Consider the following 21,983-nt stretch of genomic DNA (forward strand, 5'->3'; position numbering starts at 1 on the left):
AACTTTAGGCTTTAGAAACTTGGTGTGATCAGCCTGTGGTGATGGATGGCATGTGAGGTCAGGGTGCTGCGTTACTCAGCCCACTTGTTTTCTATGTGAGAGCGGGCATAGGCACTAAATGAAAAGGAACAAAACTGGAGTACGTCTTACAATCAGGAGCGACGAAATCTTCTGCGCTTTTCTAGTGAGGGGATCAACAATGGCCACAACATCATAGAATACCTCATTTTCAAGTGGTGAGAGGTGGAGCACACTGAGGAGGAAATTTCAATTTTCTGATTTTAACTGTGGGATGATCTCACAATAGAATGGTAAATAGTAAAAAATAGAAATACATACCTCTGCGTATCTTTGAAACTGATATCTCTTCTGACCTCTCCATTAGGGACTGCAGAGAGCAGGGCATCAACTTTCATGATCAAGTCACTAGCTCTAAAGGAGAAGAGGTCCATTATTTATAAAGCATATGAGTTGGGAGAGGGAGATCTGAGAATAAAAAAGACCATAAACAATGAAAGAGGTAGCTGTAAAAAAGTTAAAATGGTGTGCAAATTTTTATTGAAAACACTAATAACAGAAAGGCAAAGTTATATTTTGTTTTAGATGGTTAGCTAAAATGAATACAAACATACTGCTTTGATTTTATCCCCATCTGTTTTACTTTGGCTTTGACTTTCTCTGCTGAACCACTCAGTGTAATCCTCTCAAGCAATTGAAAATCCTCCACAGTGAATTCCTCCTGCTCTTCAAATGGGCCGAGGATCTAACACAGAGAAAATAATCCAGTCAGAACACGACTTTTACAATTCTTATCTCGGTATGTATCACTTAAAACTTGCCCTGGGGGATCTCAGGTGTAATGTGGCCATGACATAGTATTTTATTGACTTAAAGTCATTTTATTCAATGATGCTGTCTGCTTTAACTGTTCTTGGATCTGGGAGAACAGCCCTACCACTGCTGTGGAGAAATGTTAATTATTAGTGCCACCTAAGAGGCTGGCCTCATCATCTCTGGATGTCAACGTTGCTACCGCTGAGACATCAGTCATCGGCTTTGTACACAAACACACGGAATACAATAGGCCACATGTGACCTTTAAAGAGAAAACACACGCCCTGCCGATTTGACAGTGCCGAAGGAAGATACTGAAAACAATAGCACCGTTCATTGGGACTAAAATCAACAACTAGTTTCTTTTCTGCATTAAGCTATCAGACATTCTTTCACTGATATAACAGATATGATTATTTAGGGCCTGTAAGAGACCGCATGTATTTAGTGCTAGACAGAGGTAAAGTTGGGAGTAATCAGCGTAGGCATGGTAACCAATGTTTAGGAGCTCTTCAATCTGAAGTCGGGGGAGCGTGTAGATATTAAACAAAAGTAATCCAAGACAGGAGCCTTGAAGAGCCCACATGTGGTGCTCAGCTTTATATTTAACAAAAAACACAAAGTAGTCCCAGTTTGCTCAGTAGAATCAGAACCAAATTTGGACAGCACTAGAATGTCCCACCAAGAGATGTTTTTAATGCATCACTGTTAGGGTGTATGATAAGTATTATTTAGTCAACTCAGACGTAAGGAAACGACACATATACTTGCGGCAAGGGTAGCTCACACTTTGCAGTGCAAAACTACAAAGTATTAACACTCCTCCCTCTTTATTTATACATGCTTGGTCACACACAGTTCAAACAACATTCGAGGTGTGTGTGTGTGTGTGTGGGGGGGGGTCAGAAAGGTTAGGGTTCATGTGTCTTGATTTCAGAGAAAGGAGTGGGGATTGGTACCAGTCCCTAGATGTTGCTGATAATAGCATAACTCACCCTTCTCTCCTATCTCTTTGTCTATGACATGTGGGGGAAGAAAGCACTTAGAGCAGACACAAGTGATAAACAATATAAAAAGTCATAAAACCCTAACAGTGTATGTCATTTATGACATCTTTAAGTCTAGTCTTAGTACTGTGGTGGGGTCAAAACCTTGCCTAGAAGAACTTTTTTTGTATTTTTTTGTATTAAAATGAGCAAATTAGCTTATAAATAAGCTTTTTATTTATCTTTGCCCAAAATGTTAGGTTTAATATGGCCATAGGCATCCAGATTAGGATTCTTTAGAAGAGGTTTGATTGCTGACGTTTTCATAATGTTAACTGTTTAACAAAGGACAGAGTTTGTACATTTCAACATACTAACAGGGGTGGTCAGAAATGTTTAGGCCAGGATTATATGAAATATGATGCTAATTATCACAATAAACAATTTCTAGTTAACATTCACTGATTTTAATCAATACAAACATTCTTATACTGAAAAAATACAAAGGAAATTTATCTTACGGTTTCCTCTTTTTTAAAATGGAAATCAGTAAATTGGCTGCAAATCCTATGAGTCAATCAATAAACTGTCACTGATGAATAGTAGGAGGGTTTCCTGCAATTTAGTAAGATTAGTCAATTTATCTCAAACCAAAACAATGAAATTCATCTCGAATGTTTTAATGCAGAATTTTTCCTGCTCCTTTTGGAACATTTTGGTTGTTGGTCTAATCGTCCCCATTGACAGTTATTTTGTTAAAAAGATGTAACAATATTTCAGCTAAGGAACCTCAACAAAAATTAGTTTACCTCTTTTTTAAACAGGTTATAAAGTAATGAGATTTATGACTGACGTCTGCCCGAGTCCAAACCGGCGAACAATGTTCACATTTCCAACCTAACAACATGGAGTCTACTCACTCTGCCATTGCTGATCACTGCCCGCTCTCCAGGACGAAGCTTCAGAACATCTTGACAGAACATCTGCTGACTGCGCATAAATTCAACTTCTAGTGTGTTGAACTTTTTCTCAAAGGCATCTAGGTCCATTCCCTGGAGCAGAACAACAGAACTTTGTTTAGGATCTCAGGTACAGTTCATAGTTTCTGAATATCTGAAGGGTTTGTGAGGTAAAGCGAGATGTGAGATGCAACTGAACTATCCAACAGAGTAGCTTTAGGACATTTCTCCTTCATTTCAGCTTGACATCAAAATACCATTCTGAGTGATGCATTGGTATAAAGAAATGATGTATGTGAGGCAAAAAATAATTATTATTTCATCCATCATTGATGACTTGCATCTGCAGTTACTGGGTTTCCAAACAGGTCTGTCAAAAAAAGGAAACATTTTAAACACAGCTGTCAGAAATTAAAGAAAGAAAATAGATAAATCAATTTGTAATTAATATAAAAAAATCTTAATTACAGTCATATTTGTTCATAATGCACTTGGTGTGGGAGTGTGTGTTTGTGGAGGGAGTGGAGTCAGGTTATTAGTTTCTCCAACATTTCTGTCCTCCGGAGATCAGGTGAAATACCAATAATGTCAGCGCAATTTAGTCAGCAAGTCTGTCTGCCAGCCAGCCAGTAATACACTTGTATCCCTTGGCTTTGGGTCTCAAGTCACAAAGCTGCTTCCTACCCATCTTTCTACTGCTATTTTCAGTCCATACTCTCCTTATTGTTTAAGGCTTGTGTAATTGAAAGAGAGTTTGCTACAGTAGTCCCAGCTGAAGCATGTGCGGTATGATTTCCTCCTGACGGGATAGAGGGGAGCTCCTGTGTCAACGAACTTGTTGATTGGACTTGCCTCTGTGTACTGCCGTGTGGGTGGATCCTGCACACTGCAGCATTTGGTTGTAGGCTGCTTATAGCAGCAGAGTGATGGTCAGGCCTGGCTGAACATATGTAGCTCACACAAGGGTGAGCAGGAGCTCAGCTATTCATCAGCCCCAGGACACCAGGTATACACCAGCACTTTTTAGTTAAAGATGCACTGTGTGGAGCTTGCCATTTGATGGCCCTGTGACACTTCAAGTGGAACTGACAGCAAGCAGACCGCTTGTCTAGGTATCTACAGGGTGTGGAGATTCACGCATGCCTTAAAGGTATTCTGTTAGCTGATGTGAGGTGAGAGGATTGGCTCATCAATCACGGTTTTCTCAAACTGTGAACTTGACTCAAGGAAAAAAAAAGACAAATCTCAGCACGTGGGTTTATCCAACCATTGTTTTTCCTAGTTTTTACCTTTGAACACCTGCATGATTGATGATAAAATACACGTCTAACTGGAATCAAATGCAACTTATGCCCTAATAATTCAAAGGCACAACAAGGGGGCAACCTGTAATCAAATCCCCTTAAAAATTATTTAATTATTGTAGTTGTAAATGTCTTTAAAAGTTGAATTACATTAGATTTTCTTTTTTAAACCAGGAACACAGACCTTCATCAATTAATAAAGTTTGAGATACCACTTTGTTGTCAGAAAAATCTATAGCCATTGTCACCTAAATATTTAATACTGTTTGGCTGTTTGAAGCACATATCTGATTCCCAGCACTGTTAGATCTGGCCAGACAGCATACCAGATAATAATAATAATAATAATACATTTAATATAAAAATGCATTTTAAGGACACTTTAAAAAAATGACAATCAAGGACATTTTACAGCTAAAAACTAACAAACAATAAAATCAAACATTAAGATTAAAATAGATGATACAAATGAGTACCTTAAGAAGGATTGGCTTATCCAAAGACATTAAAATCACAGGTACCATGATAGAAAAAATAAATATACAAAAGAAATTTGTACTGTAAACAACTGGGGTCACTTAGAAAAAACCCTGGAAACTTGATTTGGTAGACTAGATAAGTTTACTCTGAGCATATCTTGATGTTTACCTCTTCCTTTATTCCTAATTTGTGGACCGTAGTGCTTAATTTGATAGGTGAAAGTCTTTTGGCCACTTTGAGTCAGTCTTTTGAAAAGCAAGGACAAAACAGATTTTCTCCTCTCAGCTTAACTGTGTGATAAAACAACCAATAATAGGTTTTAAATCAGCATCAACCACCAGAACAAAAATGTTGATTGCTTGTGTTGACAACCGTCAGCATTTCGAAAACCTATAATCTTAAAATATTCCCCTTAGCGGACATTCATGAAAACGCTTGTTTACTGTGTCAGGCGGCAGATCAAATATGATGGAAAATCAATATCCTGCAAAAGACACAAAAACGTTTCAACTAAAGGGAGTTCCTGAAAAAAGGGTTTTTTGAATGATCAATATCAGACTCCCTGAGTAAAACTCCCAATACCTGTTGTTGTGCCTGTGACTTTAGGTCAACTGCATCGTGTTCCCCATCAACCTGTGTGGCCACATTCTGCATAGCCAATTTTGAAAAATCGTGGGCTATTTTCATGTGAACACCTTGTAAATCTATATCAGTGTTTTTCCACCCTCTACAATGACATTCACAGTGAAAGACAGCTGTGGCAGCTCTCTCTCTCCGTCATGTCACCTGCTGTGCTCAGATATGCACAGCATGACGAAGAGCTGCGAATAGAGCAGCCGAAACACTACTCATTAAAGACAACATTCATAACAAAGTTCAACACCTAATTATCAACAAGTTGTATAAAAACAACACGCTATCATTAGCCTAGCACTTTAACAAACTGCTCTGCATGAACACCTTATCAGCACTAGCAAGATGTGAGCATACTGAAAACTGCCAGGTTAGATGCGGTTAAGACCAAAATGATTCATACTCTAGGCAGTAGATATACATTTATTTTCATAAAATTAAGAAGGTTGTATATCATAGAAAATGAGTCAGGCATATTGAAAAATGGGTCAATAAACTATAGATATGATTTTAGAAAAAAACACTACACATGCAAACAGAAAATGGATGCTGTTTGCTTGTCTCTATGTCCAGATTGCTGCAGGAAGGTCAAGGAGGGGTTCAAATGTAAAATGAGTGAAAATCAAAATTACCTCTATCCCCAAGTCCTTGATCTTAGTCCCCTGCTGGAGGAGCTGGCTGCTCTCCTCTTTTAGGAGTTTCTGTGCAAACTCTGCTGCAGCCTTATTCTTCTGAGTTAGGAGAGAGGCCCAGACAGCTCGGTACAGCACAGTGTTATCTTCGCTGAGCTTTCCACTGGGGTTATCTATCACCCCTAAACGCAAGCCTGGACTGGACTTCTGCACGCACACATACACAGTGATATAATTCACACTAATTTCACAGATTCTCATCTATCCAGACACAAGAAACGTCTTTGACAAAGCACCAGGCAAAACAGTGAGATTGTTTTGTGCTATCTTTCTTATTTTGTGAGAATTATCAACTATAAATATGTCATTTCATATACATTTGTTTTTTATCATTTTTGTAAGAACACAAAGCACATTTTACTTAATGTGTCGACTTAAATCCGAATTCCAACTGACACACCCTTTCTTTGGTTTGTATGCAAGGCACTGATTTTATATGATCAGGATTTGCAGCTATAGTCACATCTACTGTAAATTTACTTCAAAGGTTACCCAAGATGAAAATATTAGTAGAGTAGTATGATAGTAAAAATCATATGATAGTAAAAATCGTATGATAAAAAACAAATAAATAATGTGTGAACTATACTTACCACATGTTTCAAAGCATTGAGCAACAGTTTTCGCCCTGAAACCTTCTCAAAATCTGCAGCTACCCACATGGTCACTGCAGTTATCCCATCCGCATCTAAATGAAAAAAATCAAATAACAAATTTATTCTAAAGAAATTTAGCTCTATATGGATCTTAACACATCATGTTGTAATGTGTAATGTGTGTAACCTTTAACCTCTTAGCAGATGATTTGGTGGTTTTTGCTAATTCCTATAAATGACACAGAAGCATTCTATGATACACTTGATAACATCTTTATTTCTACTTTAAGCAACCATGCTTTCTATTTATTCCTTTCTTTGCATAAAATATCAAGACCAAATCCTTACAATACCCTTTAAAGATACAGGTCCAAGCTACATTAATAAAATTGCAACCTTTTCTTCCATCAGAGTCCAGATTCTGATGTTTATTGTATTAGTGGAGCCAACCTGTAATTAGTAAACTCAGTATAAAATGATGCTCAGCTCTGTTTAACTAAACTGCTGGAGCTCCTCTGGTATCTGCAAACTGTCAACTTCTAAATGCCAGGACATTTTGCTTGCATGGCAGATAATTACTGAATGATTCTTGTTTATATACTTTTTTTGTCATCAGCAGTTTCTGTAAACTCTGGGGACAGCAGACCAATAGGAAATACTCATGGTTGTTTTGAAAGCTTCTCCTTCTGCTCGTCAACTTTAATGAAAATTATGTGCGCTTATGTTTTGTAAAGATTTGTATTATTATATGCAGACCAGCAAAAATGTTTAAACAATGTCAAAAACACAGACAATATAAGTTTTTTTTACAATATCAAAGTTCCACTGACATAACTGTATTGTCATGACCAACAGAACAAAAGCAGCTCCTGCAAAAACTGCTTAAAAATGCTCAAAGCACACATTAAACCTTGTAAAGCTTCACCATTTGGCATCCGATCTACCAATTATAAACCCAGTGGATTTCTATTTAGTTCAAATTTACACACAGAACACACCCCACAACCATTGCAGACCAAAGTACGTATGCTAACACCATTAGATGCCAATACCGACCTAAAGAGGTAATTTCTCCACACCTTGACATGGTTATATGGTTGGTACTATAATAGCATGAGGATGGCCAGACTATTCTTTTAGGGCTAATTAATGGGCTTCTCTCACCATTATGAAACTCTTTCAATATTTTGTGTATTTATGACCAACAAAGATTTTGACACTAGCTAAACAGTTTGTCATCTGGTTTAAAAGAAAACTGAACAAATATATGAAAGGGAAACGGATATAGCCGAAAACTCGCCTAAGGTTACAAGCGGCGGGCGGCGTATAACGAGGCATAATGGATTTCTGCTAATAAGTCAACAATCAACAACTACAGCCAGAATAATGAATTTTTTGGCAGACAGATCAGGAGCAATTAAGAGAATGATGATGCTGTTGTTTGGACCCATGAGCCACAAAACCATGAAGACTGAGCTGACTGAGCAGCCAACTCCTGGTGAAACAGATTGGTATATTTTGGCCTTTGTATTAATTTTGGTGTCTTGCAGGTGTTTGGCAAAGAGAAGCGTTTTCTGTGGTGTCTTTCTATTTATGGACTTCACTGTTATTTTAAAAGCTAAATGTAAATAAATGAGAAACTAAAAAGTTTCCAAATAGCAGATTTTAGTGATATTTCAAAGTTTTCTCTGCTTTGTTTTTACTTTTTCGAAGTTGTGCAGTGGGGAATGTAGAATTGGGCACTCAGGTCATCACATAAAGTGTTTTGCGTGTCTACTTAGCATTGGTTTAGTACACGTGTGTACCTTGTACCATCATACCACCAGTAAGTTATTAGGACTGTAAAATCCATGAATTTAAGTTCCAGTGTTGAGTTGCAAAGTCTAAACTTGCCCATGTTTACAAGAAAGTGAGTTACAGTCATGGTGAGTGTGAATTACACTAAAAATATTAAACTAAGTAATCGGGTTGATTTTCAGCAAAACGGATATTCAGACACTGGGCAGAGCTGAGCAATTTATATGAGCCCCCTGTCAGACCCCAGCCAAACAGAAAGTAGGTTTTTTGGCTCATCAGCCAGTCCACAGAAGAAGAAAGGCAATCAGCTTCCACATCCCCACTGAAGCGACACTTTAAGCCAGTGCAGCAAAAGCACCTCAGAGAACCATTTAGCAAGCTGACCGAATGCCATTTAAAAGAGCCAGCAGTGACTTTGCAGCAGGATCAACCTGTCTGTTTCAACAAAGATCCGTTACGGTTTGTTATACACCCTTAAAGCAGTGTACTCCAGCTCTACTTTATGTACCGTAGTTTAAGGAGAAACAAAAGAAATGGTATGAATTGATCAAAGTGATGGCAAAGAAAAATAATCCTACTACTTACCCCTATTTGTGAAATACTTCATTCTTTTAGCGATCACAGCAGTTTTGTCCTTAGAGTCCAAGTATGAAAACATATTTGTGTCCTCCCAATCATCTGCAACTGCAAGCAACAGAAACAAACTTTAACATGACAGGAACCTAGACAGTGAACCAATACTAGACAATGTAAGTTGAACAGCACAATTCACCTGGCTTCCCGGTCAAGTCGAGGTATTTTCGGTCAGTGCCTAAAATGAGTTGATTCATCCTGGGAACCACATTAGCCTGCTCCATTAGATAGTCCACCACATCTGAACCTTCTGTTAATTGACCCTGTGAAGATAAAGTAGAAAGAAAAGAAATTTGTGTAATTTAGTGATTTAGTAAAGTGAAGTGTTTCATAACTGTAACACAAACATAAAGTGAAGTTTATACAACAATGTGGGAAGCTCAAGAGATTTGTCTTCAAATCGCCAGGATTTTTTATTTAAGTCTTAAAAACAAAGGAAGCTTTTCAGTGGTAATTAAGTAAAGACATTTCTGTTGACTAATAGATTTTATCTTTTTTTTGCATAATCCCTAATCAAAGTCAAAGCTTACAACAACTACACACAGGATGCACTAATATTTACTCAAGGGTCAAAAACGGAGACCTACAGTGCTGTCCCTTTTAAGGCCATTCTTAATCAGTTTGTAAATGTTTTGACTGTTTTTACTTTTATGGGTGTTTTTCTTTCTGTTATTTTTTCTTTATTTATGATGTATTTAAATTCTGCTTTGATGTCTGTGGATTTATAATTGGTAATGTGTTGCTGCCATTCTTGGCCGGGTCTCTCTTGAAAAAGAGATTTTTAATCTTACCGAGATCTACCTGGTTAAATTAGTTATAATAATAATAATGATGTCCCCACCAAGCGTATGACCACTAAAAAAGACGTACATCAAGGATTTGCATCAAAAGCCGTAGAAGTCTTTCCAACAGTCCAAAATTATTACTGACATGCAGAAATTGAATGGCACTAAAACAAACCTACCAAACATTGAATCCAAGCTGTCCACACTGATATGGCAATAATGATTACGATTGAATATATTGTGCAGCTCTGAAGTAACTGTTTTTTATTTTCAATCTACTTTACTAATTAAAATAAAAAAATCTGAAAGAAACGTCATAAATTATATCAGACTGTTTTAACTAAATTTCAATGCAGTATTGTTCAGCTGCCCCTAAATGTAATGAAAAAAGCTAATTAGGCAGAAAAGCCAGTACGCTCAATGTCTGCTTAATACAGTATCACCCAGAAACATTACTACAAAGGGAAGTATGCATTTTGTAATTTCAGGGACATAATATTTTGTTTTCTTTTGTTAGGTTCTCCAAGCAACTCTTAGAAATACCTCAAATTAAATCTGAAATGCTATTTTAAAATTTCAATTTTAGCTTCTCTTTGTTGTTGCAGGTATATGTTAATCCTGAAGCTACAGTAACGTTTCTTCTTTTTGATGACTTTGTCCTTTGGAGGTCCCAGACCAAGAATCTGACCAAGTGAGACAGTGAGAGATTAATCTTTTATAACCAATTTGGAATGAATCATGTAGTTTACGAGCAGTACTTCGATGCACTGCTCTCTTATGTCTATTTGTGTTTACTAATTACTCTAAAAGATGTACTTCATGATATAAAAAGGTTTTATATACTGAATTTCAAGAGTGAGTCATACCATAAAGGCGGCTCTCTGAAAGCCAGCAGTGGTGTCCACTATGCGCTGCAGGATTATGGTCTCCAGATCTTCTGGGTCCATTTCATCTGGGTTTAGAGGAACTCCATTAAATAATGCCAGAGGCAAGGAACCCAGACCACTTTTCCTGTAGAAGAGAGCACCATCCTGGGGACAAAGAAAATGTTGACTGAATTTCTGACTTCACTAATTATAGATTGAAATGTAACTGTTTTATCAATTCAAATTTGCTATTCTACCTTTCTTTTATAATCATATTCAGAATCTGCTCCCAAAATCCTTTCTTGATTGGTTTTTGGATATTTTCTCTTCAGGTAAGCAGATATGGTTTCAGCAGACAGTGTTTCTCCCACATCTACTTTGCTGTACAGCTGCAAGAGGTGGTAAAACAGTTCAGACCTCACCATCAGTGTCCTTGGATGTCTGCCACTCTCAATGATTTCTAACACTGTCTAAAAATGCTGATAGCCAAATCTAATCTAATCTAGAATGCTTCGAAACTATAGGATAAAACAAAGCACAGTAAAGCACTAAACCTCAGAGGAACAGGAAGACATGAGCTGGCAGGAAACGCTTGCTAAAACCAGAGATTTATATGTTTGATATACTTACTGAGACTATAGACATCACAGCCTGGGATAAATCATACTCGTCCGCGATGTAATTCAATAGCCGGTAAAATCCAACTCCTGTGTCTGAGAAGCCATCAATCTCATCTTTGGTGTTGACAACAAACACAAATCCAATTCTTTGGAAGCAGGGGACAAAACAAGTATTCAATTTGCAGGTGAGACAAGAATCACTACCTGGTACAGATTATAAAATGCTGAGAGCAGACCACATAAACATGTGGATAAGTGTGAGAAATGACAGTACTAACCTCAGGGGGATTTTATGCTTGTAGAAAAGCTCTGCTAGTTTCACCAGCTCAACTGTTTCTTCCTGCAGTGGGTCTAAAAACAGAACCTAACAACAAAAGCATAAATTTTTACAAAGAGAAAAAATAAACTGAAAATGGATCACTTTGAGGCAATTTAGTATCAGTTTTTAGTTTTGTTGTATTTCATTGCATTGTGTCCAACTGTGTTAACTGTAATATTGTACAAATACAAAATCCTAAAAACCCAATTAGCCAGTTCTCAGCTGTAATCTTCGTCCTTACCAGGTTAAAGAAATTACGTCTGATCTGTCTGATGACACCAGGAAAGGTGGCTCTGAGAAGCTCCTGCACACTTGCTGGCCAGCTGTGGTACATCTGGTCATTTTCAATGTCATTCATCCACTGGAAGATACATAACAAATACAAAGCTTGTTGAAAAATATCCAGTGTTTAAGTGGGCTTCAGGTCAATTCAACCTTACACCAAAAATACCCCATTTCATACCCATTTCGTCCCATTTCTATTTTCTACCCGCAAACAAACCATCTCACACTCACAAACTAAATTATTTACGCTTAAGTTTGGTAATTAGGCAGATTAAACTAATTGGAACTGTATACTATTTTCTAAAAACTTCATACTGCACCTTAATTTCATTTGTTGTGGTACTGATCCAATTTTGGGCCGATGGAATTTATAAGGGTGTATTCACACAAGGAAAGTTCTTTGGTCCGCTTGTTTTTGGTCCGGACCCAAAGTGGACTTTATTTTTTTCATTTGGAGTGGTTTGCTTTCACATTGTACTTTTCGCAAATGAACTATTACTTGTAAAGGCACGCAGGTGACAACCATTGCTCCCATTGGACAGAAATGACGGGGGTGGGACAGAGCACAGACCCAACAGGCCGGTAGCAGCGTTGCTACTCCACATACAGCTGATCAGGTATGATTTCAGTACAATGTAGGGTGGGGTATGTGGGTACATGTACTTGATACACTGCCAATTTTTGCAGGATTCCCCACTTGCAAAGCATGTAGAAGTCCTTATTTTTTCTATTATAGGTACTCTTCAACTGTGAGTGACGGGATCTAAAACAAAAATCCAGAAAATCACATTGTGTGATTTTTAAGTAATTCATTTGCATTTTATTGCATGACATAAGTATTTAATACACCAGAAAAACAAAGCTTAATATTTGGTGTAGAAACCTTTGTTCGCAATTAGAGATATCAGACGTTTCCTATAGCTCTTGACAAGGTTTGTACACACTGCAGCAGGGATTTTGGACCACTCCTCCATGCCGATCTTCTCCAGATCCTTCAGGTTTCAGGGCTGTCGCTGGGCAACACAGACTTTCAGCTCTATCCAAAGATTTTCCATTTGTTTCAGGTCTGGAGACTGGCTACCTCATTCCAGAACCTTGAGATGCTTCTTATGGAGCCACTCCTTAGTTGACCCTAGTTCGGGTCGTTGTCATGCTGGAAGACCGAGCCACGACTTATCTTCATTGCCCTTACTAAGAGAAGGAGGTTGTTGGCTAGGAACTCCAGATACACAACCCCGTCCATCCTGTCCTCAATACGATACAGTCGTCCTTCTGTCCCCTTTGCAGAAAAGCATCCCCAAAGAAGGATGTTTCCACCTCCATGCTTCACGGTAGAGATGGTGTTCTTGGGGTTGTCCTCGTCCTCCTTCTTCCTCTAAACATGGCGAGTGGAGTTTAGACCAAAAAGCTTTATTTTTGTCCCATCAGACCACATGACCTTCTCCCATTCCTCCTCTGGATCATCCAGATGGTCGTTGGCAAACTTCAGACGGGTCTGGACATGTGGTGGCTTGAGCAGGGGCACCTTGCATGCGCTGCAAGATTTTAATCTATGGCTGCGTAATGTGTTACTAATGGTCTTCTTTGAGACTGTGGTCCCAGTTCTCTTCAAGTCATTGACTAGGTCCTGCTGTGTAGTTCTGGGCTGATCCCTCACCTTCCTCATGATCATTGATGCCTTATGAGGTGAGATCTTGCATGGGGCCCCAGACTGAGGGAGATTGACCGTCATCTTGAACTTCTTCCATTTTCTTTTAATTGCAACAACAGTTGTTGCATTCTCGCCAAGCTGCTTGGCTATTTTCCTGTAGCCCATCCCAGCCTTGTGTAGGTCTACTATTTTATTCCTGATATCCTCACACAGCTCTCTGGTCTTGGCCATTGTGGAGAGGTTGGAGTTTGTTTGATTGAATGTGTGGACAGGTGTCTTTTATACAGATAACAAGTTCAGGTGCAGTTAATACAGCTAATGAGTGGAGAACAGGAGGATTTCTTAAAGAATAACAGGCCTGTGAGAGCCAGGATTCTTACTGGTTGTTAGGTGATCAAATACATAGGTCATGCAATAAAATGCAAATTAATTAAATAAAAATCACAAACTGTGATGTTTTGGATTTTTGTTTTAGATTCTGTCACTCACAGTTGAAGAGTACCTATAATAAAAAGTAAAGACTAAGGTAGAAAACCTGCAAAATCAGCATTGTATCCAATACTTGTGCTCCCCACTGTACATCTTTGCTACCGGCTACGGTGGCTTGTTAAGTCCAAAGAGACATGTGTTTTCTGTAGTTGGGTCGGATTGGGGCCATTTCATATTCACACCACAAGCGAACCGCACCAGAGTCCGTTTGTAAGCGGGTCGAGACCAGCTCAAAAAGTGGATCTCGGCCCCGTTGTTCGGTCCGGACCAGGATTCGCTTGAGTGTATTTACACCTGCACAAAAGGTCCAGACCAAGAGGAAAAACGAACTCTGGTCCATTTAAATCAAACCAAAAGTGGCAGTTGTGAAAGGACCCATAGTTTCAATACTGCAACAGCAGACCAGGTTCTTATTAATTCTCCCTATCCTTCCTAGTGGTCTGAATGGATGTAAATTTGAGCAAAATCATTCATTTCCTTGCCTTGTGAATATGCATGTTCACTATAGATGTTTATTTAATCTTAACTGAAGTATTTACTATGGTGTGAAAAAGTATATGCCCCCTTAAAGTTTTTTTTTGTTTTTGCTTTTTTGCCAATAGTAAACCTTCCGAGGAGTGGCTAGCCAACCTAAATTACTCCAAGTGCGCATTGAGAACTCATCCAGGAGAAGCAATGCAGGCCTCACTTGCCTCAGTCAAAGCCAGTTCATGATACAACAGGAAAGAGACCAAAAAAAGAGATCAAAAATGCCAACTTTGGAAGAGTTGCAGGAGGAAAACTACTGCTGACCAAACAGAACACAAAGGCATGTTTATCGAAAAACATCTTGATGATCCCCAAGATGTTTGGGAGTAATATTTTGTGAAATGGCAAATGGTACGGCTTACATAAACTAACTGGTTATGTGATGGTATTGGGCTGCTTTGCTGCTTCAGGACTTGGACCGCTTGCCGTAATTGGTGGAACCATGAATTCTGCCGTCTAGAACAAAATCCTGGAGGAAAATGTCTGGTCCACCTTAAGCTCAAGTGCACTTGGGTTGCGCAGCAGGACAATAACCCAAAGCTGACATGTAAATGGGTTAAAAATGAAGGTTTTTTGAGTGGCTAAGTCAAAGTCCACACCTAAATCCAGTTGGGATGCTGTGGCATGACCTTTAACAGGCCATTCATGTTTAAAAGTCTTCCAGATTGGCTCTATTTTGAACAAAAACAGGACAGTGAACAAAAATTCCTCCACAGCGACATAAATGGATCATCGTCAGTTATTGCAAATACAGGTCCTTCTCAAAATATTAGCATATTGTGATAAAGTTCATTATTTTCCATAATGTCATGATGAAAATTTAACATTCATATATTTTAGATTCATTGCACACTAACTGAAATATTTCAGGTCTTTTATTGTCTTAATACGGATGATTGTGGCATACAGCTCATGAAAACCCAAAATTCCTATCTCACAAAATTAGCATATTTCATCCGACCAATAAAAGAAAAGTGTTTTTAATACAAAAAACGTCAACCTTCAAATAATCATGTACAGTTATGCACTCAATACTTGGTCGGTAAACCTTTTGCAGAAATGACTGCTTCAATGCGACGTGGCATGGAGGCAATCAGCCTGTGGCACTGCTGAGGTCTTATGGAGGCCCAGGATGCTTCGATAGCGGCCTTTAGCTCATCCAGAGTGTTGGGTCTTGAGTCTCTCAACGTTCTCTTCACAATATCCCACAGATTCTCTATGGGGTTCAGGTCAGGAGAGTTGGCAGGCCAGTTGAGCACAGTGATACCATGGTCAGTAAACCATTTACCAGTGGTTTTGGCACTGTGAGCAGGTGCCAGGTCATGCTGAAAAATGAAATCTTCATCTCCATAAAGCTTTTCAGCAGATGGAAGCATGAAGTGCTCCAAAATCTCCTGATAGCTAGCTGCATTGACCCTGCCCTTGATAAAACACAGTGGACCAACACCAGCAGCTGACACGGCACCCCAGACCATCACTGACTGTGGGTACTTGACACTGGACTTCTGGCATTTTGGCATTTCCTTCTCCCCAGTCTTCCTCCAGACTCTGGCACCTTGATTTCTGAATGACATGCAGAATTTGCTTTCATCCGAAAAAAGTACTTTGGACCACTGAGCAACAGTCCAGTGCTGCTTCTCTGAAGCCCAGGTCAGGCGCTTCTGCTGCTGTTTCTGGTTCAAAAGTGGCTTGACCTGGGGAATGCGGCACCTGTAGCCCATTTCCTGCACACGCCTGTGCACGGTGGCTCTGGATGTTTCTACTCCAGACTCAGTCCACTGCTTCCGCAGGTCCCCCAAGGTCTGGAATCGGCCCTTCTCCACAATCTTCCTCAGGGTCCGGTCACCTCTTCTCGTTGTGCAGCGTTTTCTGCCACACTTTTTCCTTCCCACAGACTTCCCACTGAGGTGCCTTGATACAGCACTCTGGGTACAGCCTATTCGTTCAGAACTTTCTTTCTGTGTCTTACCCTCTTGCTTGAGGGTGTCAATAGTGGCCTTCTGGACAGCAGTCAGGTCGGCAGTCTTACCCATGATTGGGGTTTTGAGTGATGAACCAGGCTGGGAGTTTTAAAGGCCTCAGGAATCTTTTGCAGGTGTTTAGAGTTAACTCGTTGATTCAGATGATTTGGTTCATAGCTCGTTTAGAGACCCTTTTAATGATATGCTAATTTTGTGAGATAGGAATTTTGGGTTTTCATGAGCTGTATGCCAAAATCATCCGTATTGAGATAATAAAAGACCTGAAATATTTCAGTTAGTGTGCAATGAATCTAAAATATATGAATGTTAAATTTTCATCATGACATTATGGAAAATAATGAACTTTATCACAATATGCTAATATTTTGAGAAGGACCTGTACATAATGACAGTTGTGGACAAAAATATATTGATTGACAGGTTTTGCAAAACATTTAACATAGAAAAATAAGCAATGCGGGCATTTTAAACTATTATGAGAAAAAATAATTACTTAAAAACTTTTAAAACCAAAGATGAAATTCTTACCTGTAAAATGTAAAACTTTTGAAGATATGTATCTATCCAGGTTTTCAGGGACAGAACAATACAAGCTCAAGCACCAACAAAAAGGTTGATTAAATGTAGACAAGCTTTATCTTACTTTCAAACAATGTAATAGTTACCAGGGTATAAACCAGCCAAAGGAAGCAAATTAAAAATGCAATGTATTTTTTGGGAGGCCTGTCTTGGTTTCCTTTTTGGTTAAAAAATAAAGTTTCAGGCTTTGAGCAGAAGTATTCTCATGACAAATCTCATTCACACCCCTGTCTAAGACCACGAAAAAAGAGAGTACCCTCAGAGTTGATTTGACAAGACCGCTGATGGGCCAGAAAAGTTATTAAACTGGACAGGACTCACCATTATAGCTGGATGTCGGATATCCAAGGCATAGCTGTCATCCACGGTGTTCACAGGTAACCTAAGCAGCTTGACTTGATGTTCTCCCTTAATGCCTAAGTTATGTAGCCCCTCTAAGACCTTGGCCTCTTCTTTAAGGATGTCTAAAATGCTGAGAGTATTAAAAGAAAATGGTGGTTAGTTGTTTTTTTTACTTTACTACAATGGATTTGTATAGAGCTTGAAGCTTGTTGTAGAGTTAGACTGTGTCCAAAACGTTTCTACCTAAAAGGATTGTGAATGTCTAGATCAATGTGTAGTCCGTTTATAAAGAGCTCCCCGTCTCCCGGCTGAATGCCCATCGTCTCACCGAGATGCTGTAAAACAAAGTTAATGCATCAGTTAAATGTCAAAACTCTTTAATAAGTCTCCCTTCACAGTGGATTAAAAAGGCTCCAGTTCCCAGGACTTCTAAGACTGCTCTAACATAGCCGTATTAAAGTTAATCTGGAAAACCAAATCCCAGTGTGAACGAACTCAAAGCTCTACTGCATTCGTAGTACTAGCAGTAAAAAAAACGAATGTTTTTCACTCCTGCTTTTTTGGCTATCCTTCTACAATGTACACCGTGCAGAAGTTCCCATTTGGGAATTTCACTAAAACATGAGTTTCTGTGCCTACATCATCAGTTTCAACTATGCCATAGAGAATAAAAACACCATCAGGACAAGATATGGGATGGTTATCAGCCTCAAGGTATTCAAACATTTGAGAAAATAAGTTTTAAAACCACTAAAATTTTTCATCAGGACATCCCTACGGTTTTAAAGTTTGTTTCATCAGCTCGGGTCCTTTTGGTTGCAGACAGAGCAGTGCTGGGTCACGGTGTGCATAGCAGCTGCACCGACAGCATACTATAATTCTAGGGGAGCTGCCAGCCCAATGTTGGTGTGATGAGAATGCAGCATTGGTATAATGGCAGTGTGACCACTCCTCCTTCAAACTTGAAGATGAACGATCAAGAAAGGTGCGTGCAGGCCACCTGCCATGCTACCTGGTTCCCTGCAGATGTGTGACAGTGATCTCAGCAGAGGAAATTAGTGCATCCAGAATACCTTTCCAAGACTCTGCAAAGACCATCCACTTACTGATGGATTTTTACTGCTGTGTTGCGTTCTTAGTCCAGTGTGAGGGCCATCACACTAACATCATTGACTGATCTTTTAACTAGAAAATATGAAGATATTTGAATACTTAAAGTAGACAGAAAAAAGTGTAAACAAGGACTTTAAAGACAATAACAGTAAGAAGTTAAATTACACATTAGAAGCTGGTTCACTAAAACAAAACCTGTGCAACAGATGTTTTCAAAGCTACCACCTGCACTCTCATGCAGAAACAATGCTTATGATTTCACACCTTTTGGTTCTTCTCAATTTCTTTTCTCATTTCCTGTTTTACGGCCACTCTTGTCAGTGATCTGTGGGAACAGTAAAACATGTACAGTCACCATCAGCTTTTAACACATCCCCAGCCAGCTGTAAAATGCCAGTTTTAATCTCCAAAAACCTGTGGGCCCCTGTAGTTGGTGCCTTTGCAGCCCACTGCCTGTAAACACTCAACTCTTACTCAGCACTTTCTGTTGTTTTTACAAGCTGCTTGAGCCAAAACACGCATACATCAAGAAAAGCTGATTAGATCTCTGTATAAGAGAACAATGTATATTTATAGGTCCCAAGAAGGAGACAGAAAGTAATGATAACCAAATAAAAAGGGTTTATATTTGAAAATATTTCATGTGCACTTTAACAAGCATTGATAGTGCTTAGATTTGCAATCTGTAACAGAGAGCGAGGATGTGATATGGATTTTGGAATGGGACCAATGCCCCGGCCAGTCAACCAGACTAAGAAGGAAACAAAACAAATTTTCTTACCTTGCTCTGCTTGGAAAGTTTTGACTGAGGTCTCGCATGACCTTTAGAGCCTCGAATTTAGGCACAGACATGATTCTAGCAGCAGCCTGAAAACTTAAATCTGGAGAAAAAAAACAATATGTAGAACTCACAATTGCACCATAAATGCCTTATTACAACTGTGATAATTAATATCATATATTTTATTAATTTTTTTTTTTATTATTATTTTACCAACAGCAGGAATAATAATTGATTTTCTGATTTGATCATGTTAAATGCTTTTGCTTTAAGATTTAGTGCAAAACTGAACTCCAAAAAAATAAAAATTTGTGATTTTCACCTATGGACCAAAATGTCTCTAACATGGAGTTATTTAAACAATGTATACCATAGCAGGATATATATTTTTAATGAGCTCCACTAAATTGTCTCATTTAATAAGTTTACTAATTCAGACATCTCGTGACAGGATTGCTTTATTTTCTTGCTTGAAAATGTTTTGAATGTTAATCATACAGAGCTCTAGCAGTTTTTCTCTTTTGCACATATACTGACCCTGTTGTCACCAAGAACTGACTAGATATTCTCATTATGTGAACATCAACAATCCCTCAAATAAAAGTTAGATTTATGGAAATCTTTATATAATACCTTCTGAATATATTTCAAATTCTGAATATGACCTAATGTATCAGTTCTTCTTTATTTCACTCACTAAACAGACTGTGACTAAAAGTCAGTTGCCGTACCAACAATGTCTAGAGTCAGCTGAATTTAGAGGATGACCGTGTTGGAATTGTATGCTAAACAGCCCCAAACACAAAGAGTGCAAAAAAGGTAGGTGCACAAAGTAAATTTTACACTTTTGGCAGATAATACAAACAAAAGATTTTCACTGGTTAGCAAAATAAATTCAGAGCAATTAATTTACCCAAGTAGTTTTCCCAAGTACTGTGGTGTAGTGTTTGTCCCCTTCCTGATTTCTTATTTTTATTTTTTTGCATGTTTGTCAAACTTAGGTTTTTCAGATCCTCAAAGAAATTAAAACATTAGTCAAAGACAAAACAATTAAACACAAAATTACCACAATTCTGCAAAGATGAGTGTGCCAAAATTTCCCCACAGCACTGTAAAAGACTCGTTGCAAGTTATCACAAACGCTTGATTGCTGTTGTTGCTGCAACCTTCATTTAAAAACTGCATTTTGTGTTTACTTGTGTTGTCTTTGACTAATATTTAAATTAGTTAAGATGATCTGAAACACAGGTGTGACAAACGTGCAAAATAAATAAGAAATCAGGAAGTGGGCAAACACTTTTTCACACCAATGAATGAATAATGTGTTGAAAATCAGTGATCACAAAGATCAACGCGTCATACAGCTACATGCTTTAGATAGCATGAGGAAAGAATATGTGAATTATGCACTTAACACTTTCTTGGTTTTTATATAGAAACTGTCTAATTAGCAAAACAAAAAACATCTTGTATTGTGAAAAATAAAAGAGGAATCACTCCACTTTAACCCAGACTATCATTAACATTTTTATTTTTTGCATTAACAGTATTAAAAAATATCTAACACAATGTAAATCTTACTTTCAGTACCAGTGTAGAAGAAATGCTAACAAAAATACTAACTGTTACTAGTGTACGATAACAGATAGATTTCAGTCTATCACCTTGCATTTCCCACACTTTGAGAGGGGCCAGGTCATTGGTACTTTCCAGGAGATGTTTCTGAAGTTCCCCAAGTTGCTCCTGGAGCTCAGGGTGAGTTTTCCTAAAGACAAGCAGAGGAACGTGAAGCAAATCTTACTTTTTTCATTTAAACTACAGCTGGAATCACACATATTCAAACCTTATTTCAAATTACATTGCAGTGATGTTAATGAAAGATAAGGACAATAAATTAAAAAAAAACATTAAACAGATATTTTGACATCAGAAGGTGACTTAATATTTTTTTTAAACGAGTTAGCACATAAGCATATGCAGAATTGTTCAAATAGCAGTCAATGCATTGTGGAACATCGTTTAGCTTTCAAAACTTCAAACATTTTCATAAGTGCCAACACGCTTCTTAGGTTTTTCAACTGAGTCTTTGCCTTTGTAATGTTTACAGCTTCGGTGCCGCAAGTAGAGTCCTTTAAACCTACCAAAGACTTTCAACCAATTTTAAATCTAGTCATGAAGACCACCATTCTGGGACATTTCATGATTTTCTCAACCATGCTTCTGCTTAATTGTGTTTGGGATCACTGCCCCTCTGGAAAGTCATATCTAAGGCAAATAAGGGATCATTATAGAGTTCCCAAGAATTAACTGTTTTAACTCCACTTTAGGCCATAAACACTGTCAGACAGACAACTTACAATTACTTAACTACACAATTGTTCAACTTCAATAATATATTCCAGCTAAATAATTATGAAAAGACTATCTTCATAAAAAATACTGGTATGCAGAAATATCATTTATTCAAAGTATAAAAGAACTCAATATTAGAATCCCACTCCTTTCATGATTAAAATAACTGAAGAGTTTTCTGAACCAGAAGCCAGAAATACCAGAAACTAAAGCAGATTAAACATTTAGGACTCTTAATATGATACAAGAGACTTACTTTAATGTTCCAAAAAAGAAACCTTGCACTTCATCATTGTTGTCTTCTGCGGCATTTATGACCGTCTTTGAATCTACAAAATGACAGGCATGTCCCAAATTAGCATAAACACGGCAGGATC

General features: G+C 38.2%; 1 protein-coding gene across 3 annotated transcripts in view; it reads right to left on the minus strand.

The window, feature by feature from the left end:
* Nucleotides 1–21,983, minus strand: part of uggt2 (UDP-glucose glycoprotein glucosyltransferase 2) — a 63,160-nt gene that overhangs the window by 34,367 nt on the left and 6,810 nt on the right. For all 3 annotated transcript variants that reach the window (XM_047370250.1, XM_047370249.1, XM_047370251.1), the window contains 19 exons: nt 21,863–21,935; nt 20,919–21,019; nt 19,255–19,354; nt 18,738–18,798; nt 17,604–17,695; nt 17,340–17,490; nt 11,746–11,865; nt 11,464–11,549; nt 11,196–11,331; nt 10,823–10,954; nt 10,566–10,730; nt 9,054–9,177; nt 8,867–8,965; nt 6,482–6,576; nt 5,829–6,035; nt 2,741–2,872; nt 633–763; nt 340–432; nt 151–253 (listed from right to left, as the gene is read on the minus strand). In XM_047370250.1, the coding sequence (XP_047226206.1) occupies nt 151–253; nt 340–432; nt 633–763; nt 2,741–2,872; nt 5,829–6,035; nt 6,482–6,576; nt 8,867–8,965; nt 9,054–9,177; nt 10,566–10,730; nt 10,823–10,954; nt 11,196–11,331; nt 11,464–11,549; nt 11,746–11,865; nt 17,340–17,490; nt 17,604–17,695; nt 18,738–18,798; nt 19,255–19,354; nt 20,919–21,019; nt 21,863–21,935 (2,201 nt within the window). The remainder of the gene's footprint in view (nt 1–150; nt 254–339; nt 433–632; nt 764–2,740; nt 2,873–5,828; nt 6,036–6,481; nt 6,577–8,866; nt 8,966–9,053; nt 9,178–10,565; nt 10,731–10,822; nt 10,955–11,195; nt 11,332–11,463; nt 11,550–11,745; nt 11,866–17,339; nt 17,491–17,603; nt 17,696–18,737; nt 18,799–19,254; nt 19,355–20,918; nt 21,020–21,862; nt 21,936–21,983) is intronic.

Source organism: Girardinichthys multiradiatus, chromosome 7, assembly GCF_021462225.1.
Source record: "Girardinichthys multiradiatus isolate DD_20200921_A chromosome 7, DD_fGirMul_XY1, whole genome shotgun sequence".
NCBI lineage: Eukaryota > Metazoa > Chordata > Actinopteri > Cyprinodontiformes > Goodeidae > Girardinichthys > Girardinichthys multiradiatus.